The 22,632-nt window shown below is 42.1% G+C and overlaps 1 protein-coding gene across 2 annotated transcripts in view; it reads right to left on the bottom strand.

Moving 5' to 3' along the window:
- Nucleotides 1-201: 201 nt before the first annotated feature.
- Nucleotides 202-22,632, bottom strand: part of MACO1 (macoilin 1) — a 60,630-nt gene continuing 38,199 nt past the window's right edge. The window contains exons 7-11 of one of the 2 annotated variants that reach the window (XM_065877331.1): nucleotides 12,790-12,948; nucleotides 11,231-11,413; nucleotides 9,081-9,201; nucleotides 5,921-6,095; nucleotides 202-1,376 (exon numbers count right to left, since the gene is read on the bottom strand). In XM_065877331.1, the coding sequence (XP_065733403.1) occupies nucleotides 1,174-1,376; nucleotides 5,921-6,095; nucleotides 9,081-9,201; nucleotides 11,231-11,413; nucleotides 12,790-12,948 (841 nt within the window). In that variant the 3' untranslated portion in view covers nucleotides 202-1,173. The remainder of the gene's footprint in view (nucleotides 1,377-5,920; nucleotides 6,096-9,080; nucleotides 9,202-11,230; nucleotides 11,414-12,789; nucleotides 12,949-22,632) is intronic. The other variant, XM_065877338.1, reaches the window with a different exon arrangement.

Raw genomic sequence — 22,632 nt, 5'->3', positions numbered from 1 at the left:
TATAATATACACTTGAGACTGAAATCTTTGTGCAGAGTTTTGAGTTTTAAACTCTTTTAAAAAAAAAAACAAAACAACAAACCTTCCTTGGCACAAGAGCTGAGGAATTGTCAAGTTTCTTTTAAATCGTCAAACACAAGATGACGAAAAGTGGAAAGCACAGTTAAAGGAAATTTTAAAAAGATAAAACAAAACAAAACCTAGAACTGCAGCTTTTATTAGCCGGCATTGCAGTCTCTCGAACACAAACACCGCCCAGCTCCCCTTCCCAGGGTGCTTGCCTCGAGACAAGTCCAGAACACTGTGGTGCTTTCAATGAAAGGAAACAGAAGGTGTGGCTGAAGTGGTACCGAACAGCCCAGCTACCCACCAGTTCTATAGCAGGATCCGTAGTGAGCTTGACACAGAGAGAAGGTAGATGATGGTAAAGGGGGAAATTGTTTAAAATCAAGTTTCCTCTTGAAATGTCTTTTCCCAAGGCACTGTGAACAAGACTGCTGCTAGCAATTTTCTAGGACTAAACACACCGATGGGAAGATACACACTTCAGACACAACCCCTGTTACATTCTCACAGCTGGTCTCATCACCTGAGTCTCTCCCCTCGGCTGAAATGACACTCCTTGAATTTGTTTGGTCCTTGGAGGGGTAATCAATTTTTGTTTTCTGTAATTTTAGTAACCATTTTCTTTAATGCAGCCATAGCATCAAAGCTGTGTTAGGTTATTTAAACCTTTCACACTAAAAACTAAGTTTTCATTGTCATCCCATGTGAATCCAACGTGCAGGTTTTGCTTGCTGATTTAAGAACAAAACAAAACAAAAATAAAGGGTTGAGAAGGAAAAACTCTGCTTTTTTTTTTTTTTCTTCAAGAGGAAACTGTAAGAATACATAAAAGGCAAAATTGGCTACTTGAAATCCAAGAACGGTTTTAATGTAATGGCCGAGAAAAATAAACTGCAAAGTTCTGTGAGGTCTTCTAAAAACTTACAAGAAAAACTGGTGGGCAGTTCTAATCAGACTTGGATGTTATCTTTCCCCCCCTTTTTAAAAACGACAACATATACAGTCCCACAAAATACAATATAAACTTTTTTTAATCTTGACTGCCAGAGACGCTCCTTTGTGATGCTTTCTGATAACCAAAGCCTGGAAAAAACACACTGCTGGCCTTCATTTCTTCAGGGGCTGGTAAACAGAGGCATTGGGATCGAGTCCAGAGGGGCTGGTCTCCACAAATTTGGAAGAGTAGTGTGGGGAAACGGGGCTCAAGGGGCTGGCGGCGGCACTGTATGTTATGCTGGGCATGACGGCCATGACTTCGGCTATCTTCTGTTTTAGGTCCTTGATTTCCTGGTCTTTCTGAAGAATTTGTCCTGGAAGATCAAAGACCCACCATTAGTGAGAAGGGAGCGTTCACCCACCAGAGTGCCCTCTTGGGCCCACTGATCCCAAATGGATTCGACTCCAGCTTTGATGGTTTGTAAGGGGAGACACATTTTTCCAGTAATGTGCCAAACAGTAAATATTTAAACACTGTGAGCCACACACTGTCCTTGTCGTTTTTTGGTTTTTTTTTTATTTTAAACCATAGAAAACTGCAAAAACCATTCTTGGCCCACGGGTGGTACAAGAAAAGGTGGCAGGCCAGATGTGGCCTACGGGTCATGGCGTCAAGAGGAACTGCGTTTAGGTAGGTGTGACGACGCAAAGAGCTCAATCTCCAGGAGCCACATTTTGAGCTCGGCAGTCACCAGGGCAGCCGAAGAGGGTGCTTCTTTTGAACTAGGGCTCTACCTCTTGCGCGGAAACATTTTTCTGGGAGGATGGACTATCTCGGAGTATGAGACCAAGGAATCCAACCAGCTCCTGCCTGCCGCAGGGCCGCTTCCCTTTCTGTGCTTCTCCAATGCTCTCTGTGTTAACTCGTGAGGTTTCTGTTTCTACTGCCTCACAAAGCTTTCCCTGCTCCTTCCATCTAAATCAGACCCTACCCCCAGCCCCCGACTCCTCGATTCTCAACACACCCTAAACTTTCCTTTCTGTCACTTTATTCTTTGTAATAATGATAATAATTACAATAGCTAACACGTATGTGCCAGGCACTGTTCTAAGTGCTTACGTAGACTAACTCATTTATTTATCCCAACAACCCTATCAGATGGGAATTATCATCATCATCATCCATTTTATAGATGAGGAAACCAGGGCACAGAGAGGTTGAGGGACAAGAGCTGGGATTCAAGATGATGCAGTTTGGCTCTGGAGTCTGCACTCCTGCCGACTGCATTTTTCTGTCTCCTGTGAGTGTTCATTTGGGTGATGATTTGTGTCCATCATCTCTCCACTGGCCCATGAGCTCCATGAGGGCTGAGACTGTCTCCCCATTTTTGTCCTTGCCAAATCCCTAGTGCCCAGCCCAGTGGAAAGCTGAGGCCCTGCAAGGTGTGTATCTTGCCCAATGTCATTCAGTTATTAATGACTAAGCAGGATTTAAACCCAGGACCACTTTGTTCCAAAGCCCATGCAATTTCCATCATGCTTTGATGCTCCCTGGCCTACTAGAGGAAGAACACTTAGGAGTAGCCCTTCAGAAATTTAAATGCTGAAAAAAGGAAGAGATTGTATTTGAGTTGCACTCACTTTGAGTCCTACAGAAGACGGTAATATATTTAAAATGTAAGAGAGCATGGTGGCGTATTTTAAAAAATGATACAGTAGATGAAAGCCATTTTGGAACCAAGATGAATCAAATGATATAGAAAGTAGGAAGGAGAAACCCAGCAAGGGGCTTGATTTAAATTATGAAGTTGGGTTCTTATTAGAATATTCCAAGCATGAGCATGACAGTGGAGGGGAGTAGTGGGAAAGGCGGCAGCAAAGAGCCGCCCCGCTCTGGCTTCCTTCATGTCCCCTCAGCTTCAAGTAAGCATCAAATACCCTCCTTCCCTTTGAACGAAGTAAGCCTCAGATGAATAAAATACCTAACAGCATCTGATATATAAGCCACTGTATCTTTTTTCCATGAAGATTTAAGTTTGATTTCTTTAATCAGTAACATACAAACACTCCCAGAGCTTTGGAAAAGACAGTTCTCTTTGCTTTACGAGAATTTCTGGGCCAACAAGGAAGCATCATCTGTGCTGGGAAGCCAAGTTCCCCTCGGCTGCTCTGAGACCCAGGTGCTGCTTCACTCCAGCAGACAACCTCTTTCAAGTCTGCAAATCCAAGTAAAAGGGATGAGGCAGAGAGAGGGTAGCCACTTCTCAGGGAGCTGAGCCAGGCAGGCAAAACACCAGCGTATGGTCAGAAATTTAGCAGGATTCCCAGGAACCTTCTTTTTTTTTTTTTTTTTGCGGTACGCGGGCCTCTCACTGTTGCGGCCCCTCCCGCTGTGGAGCACAGGCTCCGGACGCGCAGGCCCAGTGGCCATGGCCCACGGGCCCAGCGGCTCCGCGGCACACGGGACCCTCCAGGACCGGGGTACAAACCCGCCCCCCCTGCATCGGCAGGCAGACTCTCAACCACCGTGCCACCAGGGAAGCCCCCCAGGAACCTTCTTTTTAAATGCCTTTCCCTGAGTCCACAGATTCATAAGACTGGTTCTCAACACCTTCTCTTCTTGCTCTGCACTGCCATCCCAAGCCAATCCTACGGCTTCACTGACTTCTCACAACTTCTACATCCCACCCCCAACCCCGGGGTTCTGGCCTTTTCTCTGGGGTTTAAGGCCCCAAATTCCCACTGACTGATGAAGATCTTTAGGCCGAGTGTCCGGTAGGCAACTCCAGGTCAAAGCGTCCCAAACCAAACTCATTCCCTCTTCTCATTCCTCAATCTGTTTTGTTCTTCTTCCATGGTTCCCGCAACTCTGGTGGAACACGTCACCTGCTTCCTCCTCAAAATCTAGGGGATACATCCTCTAGTACAGCTTCATTCACGGTCCTACTAATCTACTCTCTTCTTCCATGTCCCCCAGCTAGAGGCCACTGGACTGCTTACGTGGACATTCTCAACACTGTCCTTCCTTTGCTTAAATGCCATTCCCTCAGGTAACAATGTTCTTCCCTGCCATTCTCTGCTCTCAGAATTCATCCTTCGAAGTCCACTCAATGGTCCCTCCCTTATGAAGCCACCCTGATCTCTCCTCTGTCCTTTCAAGCCATCTGCCTCTACCTAGTGGCAGCAGGCCTCGTGCGTGTGCGTGGCTTTCCCTAGTGCAGCACTTCCCACAGTGTCCATGTTGTCCTCATGCTAATACTAAGACATTTATCCGCCTTCTTCACGTGCATTCCCTCATGAGCCTAAGTGGAGTCTTCCAGGAGCAACATGGCAAGTGAAATAACAATAGACTGAATGTAGAAACAGAGACGAGAATTGAAATATCCTCTATTAAGCCAGAAATTAAAGAGATTTGCTAAATGTAAAACAATACTGCTTTTCTCACTAAATTTTTTTTGTTTCGAGAAATAGTTATTTTCATAAAATGTTACGTTAACACGTAATATGTTTATTACATTATTTTTTTAATGAATTAATAAATGTTTTAGGTTTTACTTTCTAATACGTCAATATTGGTAGACATAATTCACTTGAAAAACACCTCCCTTGGGGTACTCAATAATTTTAAGAGTGTAAAGGGGTCCCTAAGACCAAAAAGTTTGAGCACAACTACCTTAGCGGGTCCCCAGCTAGACTATGTCTTGTTCGTCTTTGTCTCCCCTTCACCTTCTACTAAAATGCTTTATGCAGAGCAAGTGTGAACGCTCTGTAAGTACCTGCTGAAATATTCTTTTCCTTCTATGAAGTCAACTGTTTGAAAAATTTTTTCAGTAATCTATTGGTGGCTTATCAATTTCTTGAACAAAATCTAAATTTCTTTTCATCAGGTCATGTCAGGTCTCTGTTCAGAAGCTTTCCAAAGTTTCCCATGTCACGCAGAGTAAAGTCCAAAGTTCTTTCCATAGGCTGCAAAGTTTGGCAGAATGTGGCTCCTGCTACTTTTGACCCTAAAAACTCTCCCCGTCACTCAGGCTGCAGCCCCAGTGGCCACGACACATGTGCTTTTCCCCTAGAGACTTAAATGGCTCACTCACTCTCTTCCTCTCAGTCTCTGTTCAAATGCTACCTACTCAAAGGCTCTTCCATGTCCTCCATGTCAAAGCAGCAGCCCTACACACACACACAGCCTGCGTCACCACTGCTTTATTTTCTTCACTGCACCCATCAGATATTATATATTTGCTTGTTACTGTCTGTCCCCTTAGGGGTTTGCACAGTGCCTGGCACGTAGTAAGTCTCAGTAATATCTGCCGAGGGAACAGCCTGCTCTCCAGACTTTCCTCCCTCCACTCCCTCATCTGCAGCCTCCACTCCAGCAAAGCAGAGCCAGCTGCCGCTCTGAACACACCAGGCCCTCCTAGCTTCCCTGGCCTTGCTCGAGCTGTTTCTTCTGTTCAGATGCCTCTCTACCCCTCACCGCCACTACACCGCTTCTTCACTGGGCTAACCCCTTCTCATCATTCAAGACCCAGCTCAGACATCAGCTCCCCTGAGAAAAAGCCCTAACTCTCCAGACTGGCTGAGTCCCTGGCTCTCTATGTTCCCACAGGCCCTGTACATCCTGTTACGTCAGCATCCTTTGGTGACTCTGCAGTTCTCTATTTCTTCTACAACACTCTGAGCTCCTTGAGCAGAGAAACTCACTCTTCCCTGTGTGCCCTGCACTTGGTATGTTCTCATCTCAAAATATGTCTGCAGAATGAATTAATGTGATGATTCCTAGATGTCCACGGTGGGTACTTATCAAACCACTTGAAGAGGAAACGGAAATGCCTTTGGTTTGAGCTCTAAGGGAGCTCTGCTCTCCGTGTCCCCAGGCATTCTCAGCCATGCTGCGTGACCTGGGCTGTTCTCCTACCTTGGGCAATCTCGAGCTGTCGCTTTGCATCCCCCAGTGCGGAGAACAGGTCCAGCTTGATTCTTGTCTCTGCGCTCAGGCTGTTCTCCAGGTGCTGCGTTTTATCTTGCATGGCTGAGAGGGCTGACATTAACACCTCAGTGTCCTTCTCATTTTCCTTATACTTCCGAAGCTCCTATCAATATCAACAAAGCAGCAATGTTACAAGATAGTTTTGGCATCGATGTCTACAAATCAGCCTGAAATCACAAATAAAATCCCACTATTATTGACCTGGCCCCTAGAACACAGAATCCTGGTGTTTCATGGGTTTAGACCTCGCCCCTTAGAGGGAGTGCAAAATGTATTTATACAGTGATGTGCACATACAAAACGATAATTGTATTGGGCTTTTTGAGATAACTGTGGACTCTGTCTCCAAATAAAACACTTTCGGGCTTCCCTGGTAGCGCAGTGGTTAAGAATCTGCCTGGCAATGCAGGGGACACGGGTTTGAGTCCTGGCCTGGGAAGATCCCACATGCCACGGAGCAACTAAGCCTGTGCACCACAGCTACTGAGGCTACGCTCTAGAGGCTGGGAGCCACAACTACTGAGCCCACGAGCCACAACTACTGAGCCCGTGTGCCACAACTACTGAAGACCGTGCACCTAGAGCCCATGCTCCGCAACAAGAGAAGTCACCATAAGGAGAAGCCTGTGCACTACAACGAAGAGTAGCCGCAACGAAGACCCAACACAGCCAAAAATAAATAAATTAAATAAATAAATTTAAAAATATATATATACAACACTTTCTTACAATCCTAATTCAGAACCACAAAGAACTGTTTCCCTGCTGCCGGCTGCAAATGTTGCTGTAATGCTGTAGTCAAACGTGCGAAAACTCTACTCTCAACCTACACTAAAAATGTTAATTATTTTGACAGCTTATACTGAAAAATAGGCCCACTTAAAACAGCAGATAATGTAGCCTATATATATGTGTGTGTGTGCCCATGTGTGTATATATATATATATATATATATATATATATATATATATATATGCTGATATTTTTTTCATTTTAAGAGAGAAATCAAAACTTATTATAGTCAATTAAAAACGACTTAAAAGTTCAAAGAAGAAAATAAAAATCACCCAAAATCCCAATGCTGCAAAAAATTTGATCTATTTTCTTTTAGTCTTTTTTAAGTATACGTGTATCTTTCAGCATAATTGAAATCAAACTACACATACAATTTTTTAAAAACATATAATCTCAACTGTTCTTTGAAAATGCAATTTTTATTGGCTGTTTAATATTCCTACATGTATATGTACCATAATTTATTAAACAAATCTCCCATTGTTAAGATTATTTCCAATTTTTTTGCATTTATATACCACTATGATGAACATCTCTGTATATCAATCATCGGTGAGACTTTTAAATATTTACCTTAAGGATGGAGTCTGAGGAAAATATTTTTTAAAAATACGTGACCTTTTCCAGAAAGTTACACTTCCACCAGCAACATAATACGAGGCCTATTGCGTTGTACCCTCACCCAGGCTGATATTAGCGTTTACAAATTCTTTGCTGATTTCACAAGAGATAAGTGATATCCAATTTTAATCTGTCTTTGGTGACAGATGAGGATATATTCTTACATTGTTATCAGTCATTTATATTTCTTCTGTGAATTATCTGTTCATATAGTTTGCCTACTTTCTGTGTATTTGAGCTTTTCTTAGCAATCTTTATGAGCTATTTACATATTAAGAATTCTTTTTTTTTTTTGCGGTACGCGGGCCTCTCACTGTTGTGGCCTCTCTCGTTGAGGAGCACAGGCTCCGGACGCGCAGGCTCAGCGGCCATGGCTCACGGGCCCAGCTGCTCCGCGGCATGTGGGATCTTCCCAGACTGGGGCACGAACCCGTGTCCCCTGCATCGGCAGGCGGACTCTCAACCACTGCGCCACCAGGGAAGCCCCCTAATTCTTTTTTTTATAATATTTGTTGCAATATCTGTACCCTCCCCAATTGATTTTTTCATTTTTTTTTCACTTTGTGATTTAAAACAAAATGGTATTTTTCCCTGGATTCAACTCTTCCTCTGGAATTTATTTTTGTGTGGTGTGAGATGAGCATCTCATTTTATTTTATTTTTTCCCATTGTCTAGCTGTTCCTCAGCCTTTCACTGACTAACACTTGCTGTTCCATCCATTTCTTTCTTTTTTTTAAAATAAATTTATTTATTTATTTATTTATGGCTGCATTGTTGCTGTGCGCAGGCTTTCTCTAGTTGCGGTGAGTGGCGGCTACTCTTCATTGTGGTGTGCGGGCTTCTCATTGCGGTGGCTTCTCTTGTTGCAGAGCATGGGCTCTAGGTGTGCAGGCTTCAGTAGTTGTGGCACATGGGCTTAAGTTGCTCCGCAGCATGTGGGATCCTCCTGGACCAGGGCTCGAACCCGTGTCCCCTACATTGGCAGGCGGATTCTTAACCACTGCGCCACCAGAGAAGCTCTCCATCCATTTCTGATGCCACCTTCACTGAACACTAAGTTAGGCTTTGTCTCTGGGTCACCTATTCTACCCCACTGACCTACCACTAATTTCTTATGGGCTCCATATGACTCAAATTACTGTAACTTTACAACTTATAACATTAGCCTTAAACATCCCTTTGAAGACCCAATGCCACCAAATACTTGGCTAAGGTACACACAGCCCCAAAACTGGCTATGTCCACAGCACTGGCAGCTTTCCTCCCCATGCATTGCCTAGAGTGGCCATCTGTGAAGCTGAGAGCCATCCAAAATGGTCAATTCCCTGGCGATGGACAGAGAATTAGGGCTAAGAAGAGGTGTATACGTTCCAAAGCACACTCATCTGGCCTATAACCTGAAAAAGTGAAATGAATCTCCCGGAAGTCAAATTCTGGTATAAAACATGTCAAGGACCATTAACATTTCTGGCTTGTCTTAGAATCCAGATAAACTAAATATGACTCGAATGAGCTGGACAGGTGAGAGCTTCTTCTGGTCATACAGAGATTTTCAGATGCAATGGGGTTTGGCCTGTATCAGAAGGCACCATCTCTACACGGAAGCACGGAGCACAAACCTAACACGGAAGAGGAATTCAAGCGCGATGAAGTCTGTTTTTCCTCCTTTACCTGAACTTTCAGTTCTAGTTCTCTGATCTGGTCTTCTTTCACCTTCATGTCCATTGTGAGCTTCTTGCCCTCTGCTTCTAATTCTCTGATCCGATTCCGTAAGGTTTCGGTGCACTCTCCCCTTATGAAAAAGAAGAGAAGGGAGAAAGAGGATCTAAAGACTCTAGGTTTGATTATATGGCAGGACTGGTATTTTTCTTAAACTCCAGAGTCAGACTTTAGCTTTTGGCTTAGTCTGCTCATTCTCTCTGTTCTTTATAATTTCAAAAATGATCTAAAATAATTATTAACTGGGTGTCTAATATGAGCCAGGTGCCAAGCTAGGTACTTTACCCACACTTCCTTCTTTACTGGGGTAGGGTTTATTATCCTATTTTCCAGAGAAGAAAACCGACGCAACTTAGATATGATACTAGTTCAAGGTCACCCAGCTTGCAGGTCACAGAACTGGGATAAGAACTGAGGTTTCTCCACCTTGCCAATCCAGCAAGCTTCCCATCAGGCCATATGAGTTGAGACAAGGCACACAAGCTGAGCAAGAGAGAACCAGACGTGTGCTGTCTCCAGCAGGGGGCAGTGAGTTAACAAACATTTTCACTTTTGAGGGACTGTGCACTGGGAACGTCACCTTTCTTCAGTCATGAAGTTTTGACAAGACTGGAGTAAACAGAAAAAGAAGGGAGCAGCATTAGGTTCCTCCTCAGGGCTATAATAAGGACAAACTTAAAAAGATGATGGCAATGGCCAGTCCAACGCTGGTGAACTGTTTAGGTTTCAGAAACAGCCTGGTGGAGAAGGTAGGTGTCCTTTGCCTACGAAAAGGAAGGCCCAGTGAGAGACTAAAGCCTTGAGATATACTTAAGAATCAAAACAGCCTCTACATAAATGATGGCAAACAAGGACCATCCAAGGATAAGACCAAAGGCAATAAGCTTAACCAAAAGCAAAAGAAATTAAGGGTAGAGACTGAAATCAATGTACTGATTCTCAAGCATAAGAGACACTAAACAATATGGTTAAGAAACTGTCATATCCTCCTCAGGGATTTTTTGAGAAAGAGTAACTGCTGGATGGATTAAGGAGAGCACAAGCCACACCAGATGACTGTTCAGGAAAATCTCCTGCAAGTGTAAGTGCTTCAGGAACACTCACAAATCTTTAAATGAGTGAACAAACAACCCCCCCCCCCACCCCCGACATCCTAAGCAGGTTAGTAAAGGGTCTTGTGAATCTGTATAGATGCTAACGGGCCAAGTTAGCTCAGCCATCTGCAGTACAGAGTCTGCTGGGGGAAGGCAGGATCACGCAGGAGAAAGAGTTCTCTCTCCCGCTGCTATTTCCTAAAAGATGAAATGATGGCTCACCAATTGTTCTACAAATGCCAGAACCCAAAAGGAGGCTATTAACATGACAAATACAAAAAAGCAAAAAGTAGAATTATATCACATAGACACAAATTTAGGGATAGAAACTTAAAATTAAATAAAATAATAATTTACCCTCCCCTGCATCTGTAAACCCATAACTGACCCCCACCATGCAGATGAACTTCACCAGTCAAAAAAACAAAGAAAAAAGAAAAAGTGAAGTAGAAGCCAAAAAGAGAGAGAGACAGAAGGGAAGAAAAAGAGGCTCTTAACTCTCTTCCCCATCTTTTCCAGGTCATTTGACAGTTTGCTGATGTCCAACAAAGACATGAGCAGTCAGTACACAGTGCTTGGGGGACCAAGATTTTATCTTTCTTCCATTTTAAGACTAAAAACACCAGAAACACACAACTAAGAGTAGAGCACAATGATAGTTCTATAAAGGGAACAAAAGTCCAGACTGGTTCCCTCAAAGCATTTAGTAATTATCGGTCTTACAGAAAGTGGCTGGAAATCCCTTTTTGAGCAGAATTTTGCCTCCCAGGTGTGGGAGGCATGGAGATTCCCTCATCCCACTTTAGACAGCAGGTCACTGAGGGATGAAGTTGTCATGACAGCATAAGCTTGCACAGATGGGGTTTAAACCAGCTAATAAAACAGTACTTAAAAGCAATCCATCCATGCATGATTGTGTATTTCCAGTCCTGCCCAAGGCATCAAATTCCCATTCTCAGTCCAAGGAAAGCCAACCTTGGATTAAGCACTCAGGTGACATCAACATACCTAGACGCAGCAGCAAATGCAACAGCCCGGGCAGCAGTAGCTTCTTCTAACTTCTTCCTTTTTTTTTCCTCCATTAACTGCTTTTCTACAAAACTTCGGGCTTCCTGCTCAGCTTTTAGCTTTTTCTCCAACTGGCTGATATTCTGCTTATCTTTTTGCTTCATTTGCACAGCATTATGTAACCTATATGGAAATGATTGTCATACAAAGTTTTACAATTAGAAACGTCCAATATAAACCCTGGAGAAACATGGCTCCTCTTTATCAGTTTGAGGCCAAAGCAAACAGGAGATTTGAACAGCAAATCATAAATGTCAATTCCCAGAGTGTCCAAGGAAAATACATAGTCATTATTATTTAACAATTCCTAAACGCCAATAAACAAGCTGCCTTACAAGACACAGAATTGGACCTAGCCTCTGCTTTATTAATGTAAGTGATCTACAGAAGGTAATCCAGAAAATAGGATAAAACAAGTTTCTATCAGAGGAAAAGATAACTGTAGAACTAATTCTAGTGCCCCAAAGCACCTTGAAAGAACTTCAGTCTGAGACCAAGGAAGGGCTGAACCAGACCCATTGAAACTGAGGAAAAGGGTAGGAGGGGAAGGTCTTTCCCTGCCTGAACACAGTATGCCGCAGCCTGCTGCAGCCCTTCCTTTCCTGCTGGGAGATGTTTCCTCAGAGCGTCCCAAAACAGTCAGAATCACAGGATGCTTAATTTCACACAAAGACTTCAGCCACATTCCCTTCCCTGTTACTACCACCCCCAGCTTTACGTATCACTATAAGGTGAGTTTCTCTCAATATATCAATGTAAGGTAAGATGTTCTCTATGTAATAATGCTAGAGCCATCGCATACATACGTGGGTCAGAAGCAATGGAGAGGTTATTTGCCTATAATGCTCTAGCTTTTGAGCTACATTCCCTGAAAACGATGAAGAACTGCTCTTTCAAGGAAAAGCCCAGAAAGCTCAGCACCTGTAATAGTCATCACTACCCCAGACACACACTGTTTAGAGATGAAAAAAAAAGACAGACCCACATTGAGGCAAGAAGTAATTCCAGAATGAATTAATGGAAAGCATAAAAGAATTCATGCAGAAGAGCTAGCTTTTTGTCTGCCTCTTCAAATAAAATCAAGTTCAACATCATTTGACAGTTCCAGAAATCAAAGGAGATAGAGTCTAATCCTCTGGAAATGTTCACTCAAGGGAACAAGAGTTTCAAATTGTGGCAGAAATACTTCTTGTCAGTTTTACTCATATTGTCACAAAAGCTCAATAACTATTTTAAACTAAGAGAAGAAGTTATTAAACGGGAGAAGACAGAATAGTAATATTAATAAACTGTTTGGCTGCAATGAAATAAGTTTTTATAGATTTTATAACATGTTGAATAACTGGTCCTACATTAAATATTCTAAACATTTTGTTTAAAAAAAAAACACCCCTCTGCTAGATCCCTTTGCCGTCATGAGCCTTGTGCTCCAATCCCTGGAAACGAGAGCAACGCGAGGCTGCTTGACTCACGGCCAGAGGCCCACAAGGCACACGTACTTGTTCTGCAGCAGCTCGTTCTCTTGCCGGAGCTGGCCCATTTCTGAGCGGATCCCTCGCTCGGTGCTCGAGAGGGAGCTGATCTGACTGCGGAGCTCCTGTTCCACTTGCCTGCTGGCCTGCAGGTCGGCCTTTAACTTTTTAATGTCTTGTTCCAGCCTAGGAGAAGGAGAAACACAGCATCTTCATCACTGACAGGCCAGCCCGGGGGCTCTGTGGGAGACCCTGGCTGAAGTCCCTGACTGCTGGGTGGCCGGTGGAGCACCCTGCCAGCAGCTCCTGACATCAACGCAACTCCCGTCTGCAATCAGCCTTTGAATCAGTGCTTCTGCCTGGGTCTCCCCCTTCCCACCAGAGGGTAACTTTTGATTTCCCCCCAAATATTTGTGAACACTGACAGGTGAGGATGGTGCTTGTGAGTATCTGAGCTGCTAATAAAGGAGGAGGGGAAGGCAGAGGGAGGGTGCCTGAAGGGCATGGTCCCCTCTCCACTGGTGAATTCCCCATGCCCCTCAGCAAGGGAGATATGCTAGTAACAACCAGCTCAGGACCCACATGCTTTGAGATATCCTGATAGATCAGAGTCTACTGTCTGAGATTCCCTCCCACCATGGGCCTAGAAGAAAACAGTGTCTGAGGCAGCCTCCTGAAACTGCTAGCATCCTTGCTAAATGATGTTCACACTTGTGGTGACTGTGACAGAAGAGCTCACTAGACTCAACAACAATGAAAAAAGGAACAAATTACATGATCTACGAATCACAAGAAAACTCAATCTGTGAAATGAAGCTTATCTTTTCAATTCCTTGCTCCTGTTCCATCTATTTTCTTTAATGCAGTAATAGTTTCACTTTAAGTGATACGTATTGGGGAGCTATTATATGCACATGTAGGACTGAAAAGGGTCAACAAAGAATATAAAGTTAAGCCCCCTTCTTCATGAGAGGACTTTACAATTTCACTAGAGGCCAATAAACAGACATTTAAAATGATTAAACCATAATACAGGAAGGCCATGGTTAAAAACATGCTAAAGGGAGTAACTAATATTTAATGAGAACTTACATGCCAGGCACTGTTCCATAGGTTTTAATGGTATGAACGCATTTAATCTGTACAACTATGAGCTAAATTGAATAACCTTGGCAATTATTAGTCCCATTTTTACAGATGAAGAAATTTAGATTCAGGAAAGGTTCCAGCCCAAGGTCACACAGGCAGCCTAGCTCTAGACTCCACTCTCTTCTCCAGCAGGCCAAACTGTGGCTCTATCAGCCACAGCATGGCATGGGGAGAAGTGTCGCATGAGTTCTGAGGAGAGAAGATGGGAAATGAGTTGGGCCTCGAAAGTTGGGCAGGATTTGGAGAAGTAGAAGGGGAGGAGAAGGCATTCTAAACAAGGGGAAAGCATGCTCAAAAGCTCAAAGGTAGCAACAGCCACAGGCATTTGGAGGCAGAGCAATCAGTCTGGCCTCTGAGGAAGGCTTGTACTCTGGGAACAGGGTGAGAAAGGATAGAAGGGACCTGGCAGATTAGACCATGGAGAACGGCACTCAAGTTCAGGCCAAGGATGACTGCCAGGTGAGACTCAGAAGACACCTTTTCCTACAAACCTACAGTAGGCAAAAGTCAGTTAGCTCTGAAGAGACTCTTGTGCATTTCACTAATCCAACACACCAACAGAACCAAGAATTCTGGAGGGCAATGGTGATCTCCTTGGAACTGCCAGGTCCATAGACTAGGTCCTTACAGATATGTTTTATGAAGCACGAAATCCCCAGGGCCCATCAATCACAGTGATCAACACTTACTAAATACATGTATCGGTTGCCTGGCATTCCTTAGAAAACCAAAGAGCGGCTTTATTTACCTGTCTTACCTTTAGCCAATTGAAACAAAATCTCAAAACCAAAAAGTCATGAAACATCAATGGTTAGCTCCCAGGCCCAGTAGCCAGTCCCCCTGTCCAGTGCCTGGGAACACGGACTAGAGACTCTGTGTTCCAGAAGAGCTGCCGGGTCTCCTGACACAGCTCGCTCCCCAGGGAAGCGTCACAAATGGACATCATGCCACACTTTCCCTATTGCCAGGGTTATTCCAGTTGAATGTACTCCCGGAACTGCTCTAAACAATTACCGACTGGCATTTATACCATCCCCACACCGTCACTCATTCACCCGAAGTTACCCAAGGGATATTTTCTAAAACAGGTCGATGTTGTCAGGTTATCCTCATTAAGAAGTTTGGCTGAAAAATGTGTTAGGTAATTTATCTTTTTTGAGAAGTCGGTTTCACAGCCCGAGGGCTGCATTTTTAGTAAGAAGGATGAGCTTTAAGAAGAGACTAGGGACTTCGCAAGGTTTAGAAACGGGGTATAGGATCAGGATTCTCGACTCAGCTCTGGAGCCAGCTCTGCGACCCCGGACAAGGCATATAACCTTTCAGGACTCAGTTTCCCCATCTGAGGCAAACGATCTCTAAAGTCCCTCCCAGCTTGGTCTAGGATTTCTAGGCCTGACACACTTACCACTGGCTGTTGATCTGCCCCTTCAGATTAGCAACCTAAGCTGTATCATATGCAGAGGCCCAGGAATCAAGTTCCACACAAGCAGCCACTGGGGCAAAGCATGTGCCGCAGTTGGGAATGAAAGAAAAATTAAATCTGCGAAGTCTAGATGTCAAGAATTTTGAAGTTCTTACTTTTTTAGAGTTTTTAACCTATAAAAGCCAGATTTCCTACCATGAACTAAGAATAACAATTTCTGAATGAAACTTTAGAGTTCTTTGAAAAATGTAAAAAAACCAAGGAGTTAGGAGAGCAAAGTGTGCAAAAATATCTAGAGTGTAACTTCTGGAGATCGCAGAACACTAAACAATATTTTTTGTGTGTAGAACTATGGAAATTTTATCAAAGACGTACAGCAGCACAATACAAGAGAAATAAAGTGACGTGGTTTCAAGGGTGTGTTCACTTTGTGAAAATTCGTAAGTTGTACACTTAAGATTTGAGCACTTTTGTGGACGTGTGTTATACTTCAATAAAAAGTTTATTTTCAAAAATTAAATAACTTAAGTTCACGAGGCACAGAATTAAAATGCTTCAGGATTTTCGTAACTGTTGCCATTGGTTCTGTAAAACTCTGAATGACTGTTTTCCAAACAGTTGCAGCAAACCTGTTAGTTAACACAGCATTCCTCAGTTTAAGGAACACTGGTCTATAGGAAACTGCATGACAACATGTAAGGTAACTTAATGTGCTAAATGGTAAATTCTCAGTAACTTTTAAAATTTATTAGGGGAAACTTTTCATTGTCCCTCTGCAGAAAGCATTAATTTAATGTTGAACGTTCACTATATTTTAAATCTTAACTGAGGTAGGTGGTAAAGTGATTTACAAACCCTTATTAGATTTATGTTTTTATTGCAAAAGTGATACCCAGTCAAAAGGATAGATCATATCTTGGGTCACAAATCAAGCCTTGGTAAATTTAAGAAAACTGAAATTGTATCAAGTATCTTTTCCGACCACAACGCCATGAGACTAGATATCAATTACAGGAAAAGATCTGTAAAAAATACAAACACATGGAGGCTAAACAATACACTACTTAATAATGAAGTGATCACTGAAGAAATCAAAGAGGAAATAAAAAAATACCTAGAAACAAATGACAATGGAGACACAACGACCCAAAACCTATGGGATGCAGCAAAAGCAGTCCTAAGGGGGAAGTTTATAGCAATACAAGCCCACCTTAAGAAGCAGGAAACATCTCGAATAAACAACCTAACCTTGCACCTCAAGCAATTAGAGAAAGAAGAACAAAAAAACCCCAAAGCTAGCAGAAGGAAAGAAATCATAAAAATCAGATCAGAAATAAATGAAAAAGAAATGAAGGAAACAATAGCAAAGATCAATAAAACTAAAAGCTGGTTCTTTGAGAAGATAAACAAAATAGATAAACCACTAGCCAGACTCATCAAGAAAAAAAGGGAGAAGACTCAAATCAATAGAATTAGAAATGAAAAAGGAGAAGTAACAACTGACACTGCAGAAATAAAAAAAATCATGAGAGATTACTACAAGCAACTCTATGCCAATAAAATGGACAATCTGGAAGAAATGGACAAATTCTTAGAAATGCACAACCTGCCAAGACTGAATCAGGAAGAAATAGAAAATATGAACAGACCAATCACAAGCACTGAAATTGAAACTGTGATTAAAAACCTTCCAACAAACAAAAGCCCAGGACCAGATGGCTTCACAGGTGAATTCTATCAAACGTTTAGAGAAGAGCTAACACCTATCCTTCTCAAACTCTTCCAAAATATAGCAGAGGGAGGAACACTCCCAAATTCCTTCTACGAAGCCACCATCACCTTGATACCAAAACCAGACAAGGATGTCACAAAGAAAGAAAACTACAGGCCAATATCACTGATGAACATAGATGCAAAAATCCTCAACAAAATACTAGCAAACAGAATCCAACAGCACATTAAAAGGATCATACACCATGATCAAGTGGGGTTTATTCCAGGAATGCAAGGATTCTTCAATATACGCAAATCTATCAATGTGATAAACCATATTAACAAATTGAAGGAGAAAAACCATATGATCATCTCAATAGATGCAGAGAAAGCTTTCGACAAAATTCAACACCCATTTATGATAAAAACCCTCCAGAAAGTAGGCATAGAGGGAACTTTCCTAAACATAATAAAAGCCATATATGACAAGCCCACAGCAAACATCATCCTCAATGGTGAAAAACTGAAAGCATTTCCACTAAGATCAGGAACAAGACAAGGTTGCCCACTCTCACCACTCTTATTCAACATAGTTTTGGAAGTTTTAGCCACAGCAATCAGAGAAGAAAAGGAAATAAAAGGAATCCAAATCGGAAAAGAAGAAGTAAAGCTGTCACTGTTTGCAGATGACATGATACTATACATAGAGAATCCTAAAGATGCTACCAGAAAACTACTAGAGCTAATCAATGAATTTGGTAAAGTAGCAGGATACAAAATTAATGCACAGAAATCTCTGGCATTCCTATATACTAATGATGAAAAATCTGAAAGTGAAATCAAGAAAACACTCCCATTTACCATTGCAACAAAAAGAATAAAATATCTAGGAATAAACCTACCTAAGGATACGAAAGACCTGTATGCAGAAAATTATAAGACACTGATGAAAGAAATTAAAGATGATACAAATAGATGGAGAGATATACCATGTTCTTGGATGGGAAGAATCAACATTGTGAAAATGACTCTACTACCCAAAGCAATCTACAGATTCAATGCAATCCCTATCAAACTACCACTGGCATTTTTCACAGAACTAGAACAAAAAATTTCGCAATTTGTATGGAAACACAAAAGACCCCGAATAGCCAAAGCAATCTTTAGAACGAAAAAAGGAGCTGGAGGAATAAGGCTCCCTGACTTCAGACTATATTACAAAGCAACAGTAATCAAGACAGTATGGTACTGGCACAAAAACAGAAAGATGGATCAGTGGAACAGGATAGAAAGCCCAGAGATAAACCCACGCACATATGGACACCTCATCTTTGATAAAGGAGGCAGGAATGTACAGTGGAGAAAGGACAGCCTCTTCAATAAATGGTGCTGGGAAAACTGGACAGGTACATGTAAAAGTATGAGATTAGATCACTCCCTAACACCATACACAAAAATAAGCTCAAAATGGATTAAAGACCTAAATGTAAGGCCAGAAACTATCAAACTCTTAGAAGAAAACATAGGAAGAACACTCTATGACATAAATCACAGCAAGATCCTTTCTGACCCACCTCCTAGAGTAATGGAAATAAAAACAAAAATAAACAAATGGGACCTAATGAAACTTCAAAGCTTTTGCACAGCAAAGGAAACGATAACCAAGACCAAAAGACAACCCTCAGAATGGGAGAAAACATTTGCAAATGAAGCAACTGACAAAGGATTAATCTCCAAAATTTACAAGCAGCTCATGCAGCTCAATAACAAAAAAACAAACAACCCCATCCAAAAATGGGCAGAAGACCTAAATAGACATTTCTCCAAAGAAGATATACAGAATGCCAACAAACACATGAAAGAATGCTCAACATCATTAATCATTAGAGAAATGCAAATCAAAACTACAATGAGATATCATCTCACACCAGTCAGAATGGCCATCATCAAAAAATCAAGAAACAATAAATGCTGGAGAGGGTGTGGAGAAAAGGGGACACTCTTGCACTGCTGGTGGGAATGTGAATTGGTTCAGCCACTGTGGAGAACAGTATGGAGGTTCCTTAAAAAACTACAAATAGAATTACCATATGACCCAGCAATCCCACTACTTGGCATATACCCTGAGAAAACCAAAATTCAAAGAGAGTCATGTACCAAAATGTTCATTGCAGCTCTATTTACAATAGCCAGGACATGGAAACAACCTAAGCGCCCATCATCGGATGAATGGATAAAGAAGATGTGGCACATATACACAATGGAATATTACTCAGCCTTAAAAAGAAATGAAATTGAGCTATTTGTAATGAGATGGATAGACCTAGAATCTGTCATACAGAGTGAAGTAAGTCAGAAAGAAAAAGACAAATACCGTATGCTAACACATATATATGGAATTTAAGGGAAAAAAATGTCATGAAGAACCTAGGGGTAAGATAGGAATAAAGACGCAGACCTACTGGAGAACGGACTTAAGGATATGGGGAGGGGGAAGGGTGAGTTTTGACAGGGCGAGAGAGAGTCATGGACATATACACACTAACAAACGTAGTAAGGTAGATAGCTGGGGGGAAGCAGCCGCAAGGCACAGGGATATTAGCTCGGTGCTTTGGAACAGCCTGGAAGGGTGGGATGGGGAGAGTGGGAGGAAAGGAGACGCAAGAGGGAAGACATATGGGAACATATGTATATGTATAACTGATTCACTTTGTTATAAAGCAGAAACTAACACACCATTGTAAAGCAATTATACCCCAATAAAGATGTTTAAAAAAAAAAAAAAAAAAAAAAAATGAAAAACTGCATACAACAGAGAAGTATAAAGAATAAACATGTAAATAACTCATAACCCTTTCATCCAGACAGAACCACTATTTGCATTTGGTTTACTTCATTTCTGTATGTCTTTTTCTTTCTCTTTCTTAACACATGTAAACATTTTTCATATTGCTGAGAGGGTATCACATGCACAGGTTACAAAGCTTAAGCACCTTTCCACACTATTAGAAACTTTTCACAGACAACTTAATTGCTGCGTAATGTTACAGCACACAGGGGTACTGTGCTCCCAATCTCTGCATGTGCTCAATAAAAAATGTATACGTGAGTCTTTAAAGAATTACACGAATCAGTAAGTTGAACTGAATCGAGCCAGTCAAGTGCCAGGGGCATTTATTAGACAGATAACTACTACTCGTCATAATGGTAAACTTAACCCTTTTGTGCTGAAGGTCAATACTTACTAGGTAAAATGCAGATATATAATTTATTGCTGTGAAACACCAAGAAGTACTGATTAAATGGTGTTAAGAGGTTAATGCAAAATCTTCAAATATATTCATGGGGTTTTACTAAAATGTCGATAGCTGCAACCTAAATTTGAAGCACGTGGCCAGGAAGAAAATGAGGCAGAAGTAATAGTTTATAACCCTTAAAACTAATTTCAGTAAATAGGAATCAAAAGAAAGCAGGAAAAAATTTCATCTCCAAGCTCAAATCCATTTATCAGAGCTAAATCCTATTCTCCTCCCTACACAATAGAAGATTAAGGGATAAAAGAGAATTTTCCTCCAGCAGAACTATAAACTCATCCAAAAAAAAGAAATAATGGGTCAGACAGATCTTAACCAAACTTTGGTAAGGCTTCGGCAGGAAATAAACATACTCCCTCCTTGCCCAACTCCCGTCACCCTTACGAAGGCTGTCCAGTAGTGCTGCCACTTGGGATACAGACGGGGCCCACAGCAAAGCTGGAGTCTATGTGTCCAATAAATATGTCTGTCTGGGCCCAATCAGACAAACCAGGGGTCTAATCAACTCAGAACGTTACCTGTTAGGTCCAGGCACCTTTCCGAGCCGCTTTACTCCACTTTACTGATAAAATTTTAAATCAACTTCTAAACTTGTAAGCTACCTCTAAGCTCCAGCAGAGCACCTAACTCACAAGCAAGAGGTGGGGCCCCTGGAGCAGCCCTTCCTCAGGGCTCCACTCGCCAGCCCAGCTGACTTCAGAGCCAAACTGCCAAGCTGAGGAACACTCTTACCCACTCCAAACCTCAACTCTACCTCATCTCCTCCCTCATTCCACCCAGCTAAGGTACGCTGTAATGTAAATGGTTGCTAATTATTTAATTTTAAGGGAAAAAGTTACATTTTAATAAGGGGTAATTTCCTAGCTGACCAAAAGAATGAAGCTCAAACCTGAGTCTTTCAAGGCAGGCTAAGTAAGAAAACTATCTTTGAGCGTCTTGAAGCACACCTGGTAGTAAAACAAAGTACAGTATTCAAGTGTCAGCTTTTAGTTGAGAGAGGTATTGTTAAGCATCCGAAAAGGCAGGGAGATATCTGTGTCCAAGTGTTTGTAATCCTTACCTTTGTGAATTACTTCAATTACAGCCACAGTGCTATGACTTCATTGGAAGTTTAAAAGTCTCCAACGTGTAGAGCCAGTATCTCCATGTTTTTATAAAGCCTGAGGCTTTATGAGGCCTGACTGAGAACACAGAAGAACTTTAAGACTTTGGGGCAGGAAACTGCCCCAGGAAGCAAGTCCTGCGAAAAAGAGGGAGACCTTTTCTCAGCCAGGACTTCACCTACAGATGACTCCATACCCATTCCAGAAAACGACCTAAGTGTATATTTCTATGGGTTGCCAGCTTGACCCCATGAGGCCCTCAGGAAGATAAGGAGCCTCGGCTCTGCTGGTTATCTCTGAGCTCTAAGAAGCTGTGACAGAGACGCTGTAGGCCTTGCATGACAACACAGAACTTAAGAGTGCTGCTTACCACGTAAGAAAAGGGGCTTCAGAAGGTCACCTTCAAACGATACAGCCAAGTGACTGAAAGATGAGTTTTTTTCACAAACCCATCATACCAGCCAAAACGACCCGCTCCTTGTTTCCAGATATCTTCTGCCTTTAATTATACCACCACTCCCTACTGGAGGAATGGCCTCCAATTTTCAAGTCTCACTCATTCGAGACCCACTTAAAAAATAAAAACAAAAACCAAACTCTCCACCATGAGGTGCTGATTTCCCTCTCCTTCTGAAATCTGAAAGCCCTTACTGTTGGTGTTTCTGGTTTGGCACTAAACCATTTCCCTGTGCTGTTTTTATATTTGTTTTGGTTTTTAATATTTTCCTGTGTATATATCTTATTTCTAAAGAGCCTATAAGTTCTCTGAAGCCAGGGACTGGCGGTGCTCTAAAATTAGAAGCTGGAAGTGTATTTCTAAAGTTTCTTCTGACCCTTCCAAGACCATGTCTCTAACTCTCGCTCTGTGTCCATTTCCTCAGTGCTTAGATTAGAACAGGGTTAGCGTTATGATATATGAGGCTCTGGAAACAACCTATCTACAGAAGGCCGCCAGATTTTTAGTTTCAATAGTGGCTGAAGGAGACCAGGGTAAAGGGGCATTTGCTTATCAGGAAGGCAGGTGCACATGAAAAGACTGAATGAAGATGGGAATAAAGACACAGACCTACTAGAGCATGGACTTGAGGATATGGGGAGGTGAGAGAGTGGCATGGATATATATACACTGCCAAACGTAAAATAGATAGCTAGTGGGAAGCAGCCGCAT

This window comes from Phocoena phocoena, chromosome 1 (genome assembly GCF_963924675.1).
Source record: "Phocoena phocoena chromosome 1, mPhoPho1.1, whole genome shotgun sequence".
NCBI lineage: Eukaryota > Metazoa > Chordata > Mammalia > Artiodactyla > Phocoenidae > Phocoena > Phocoena phocoena.
This window is presented reverse-complemented; position numbering and strand designations above follow the sequence as displayed.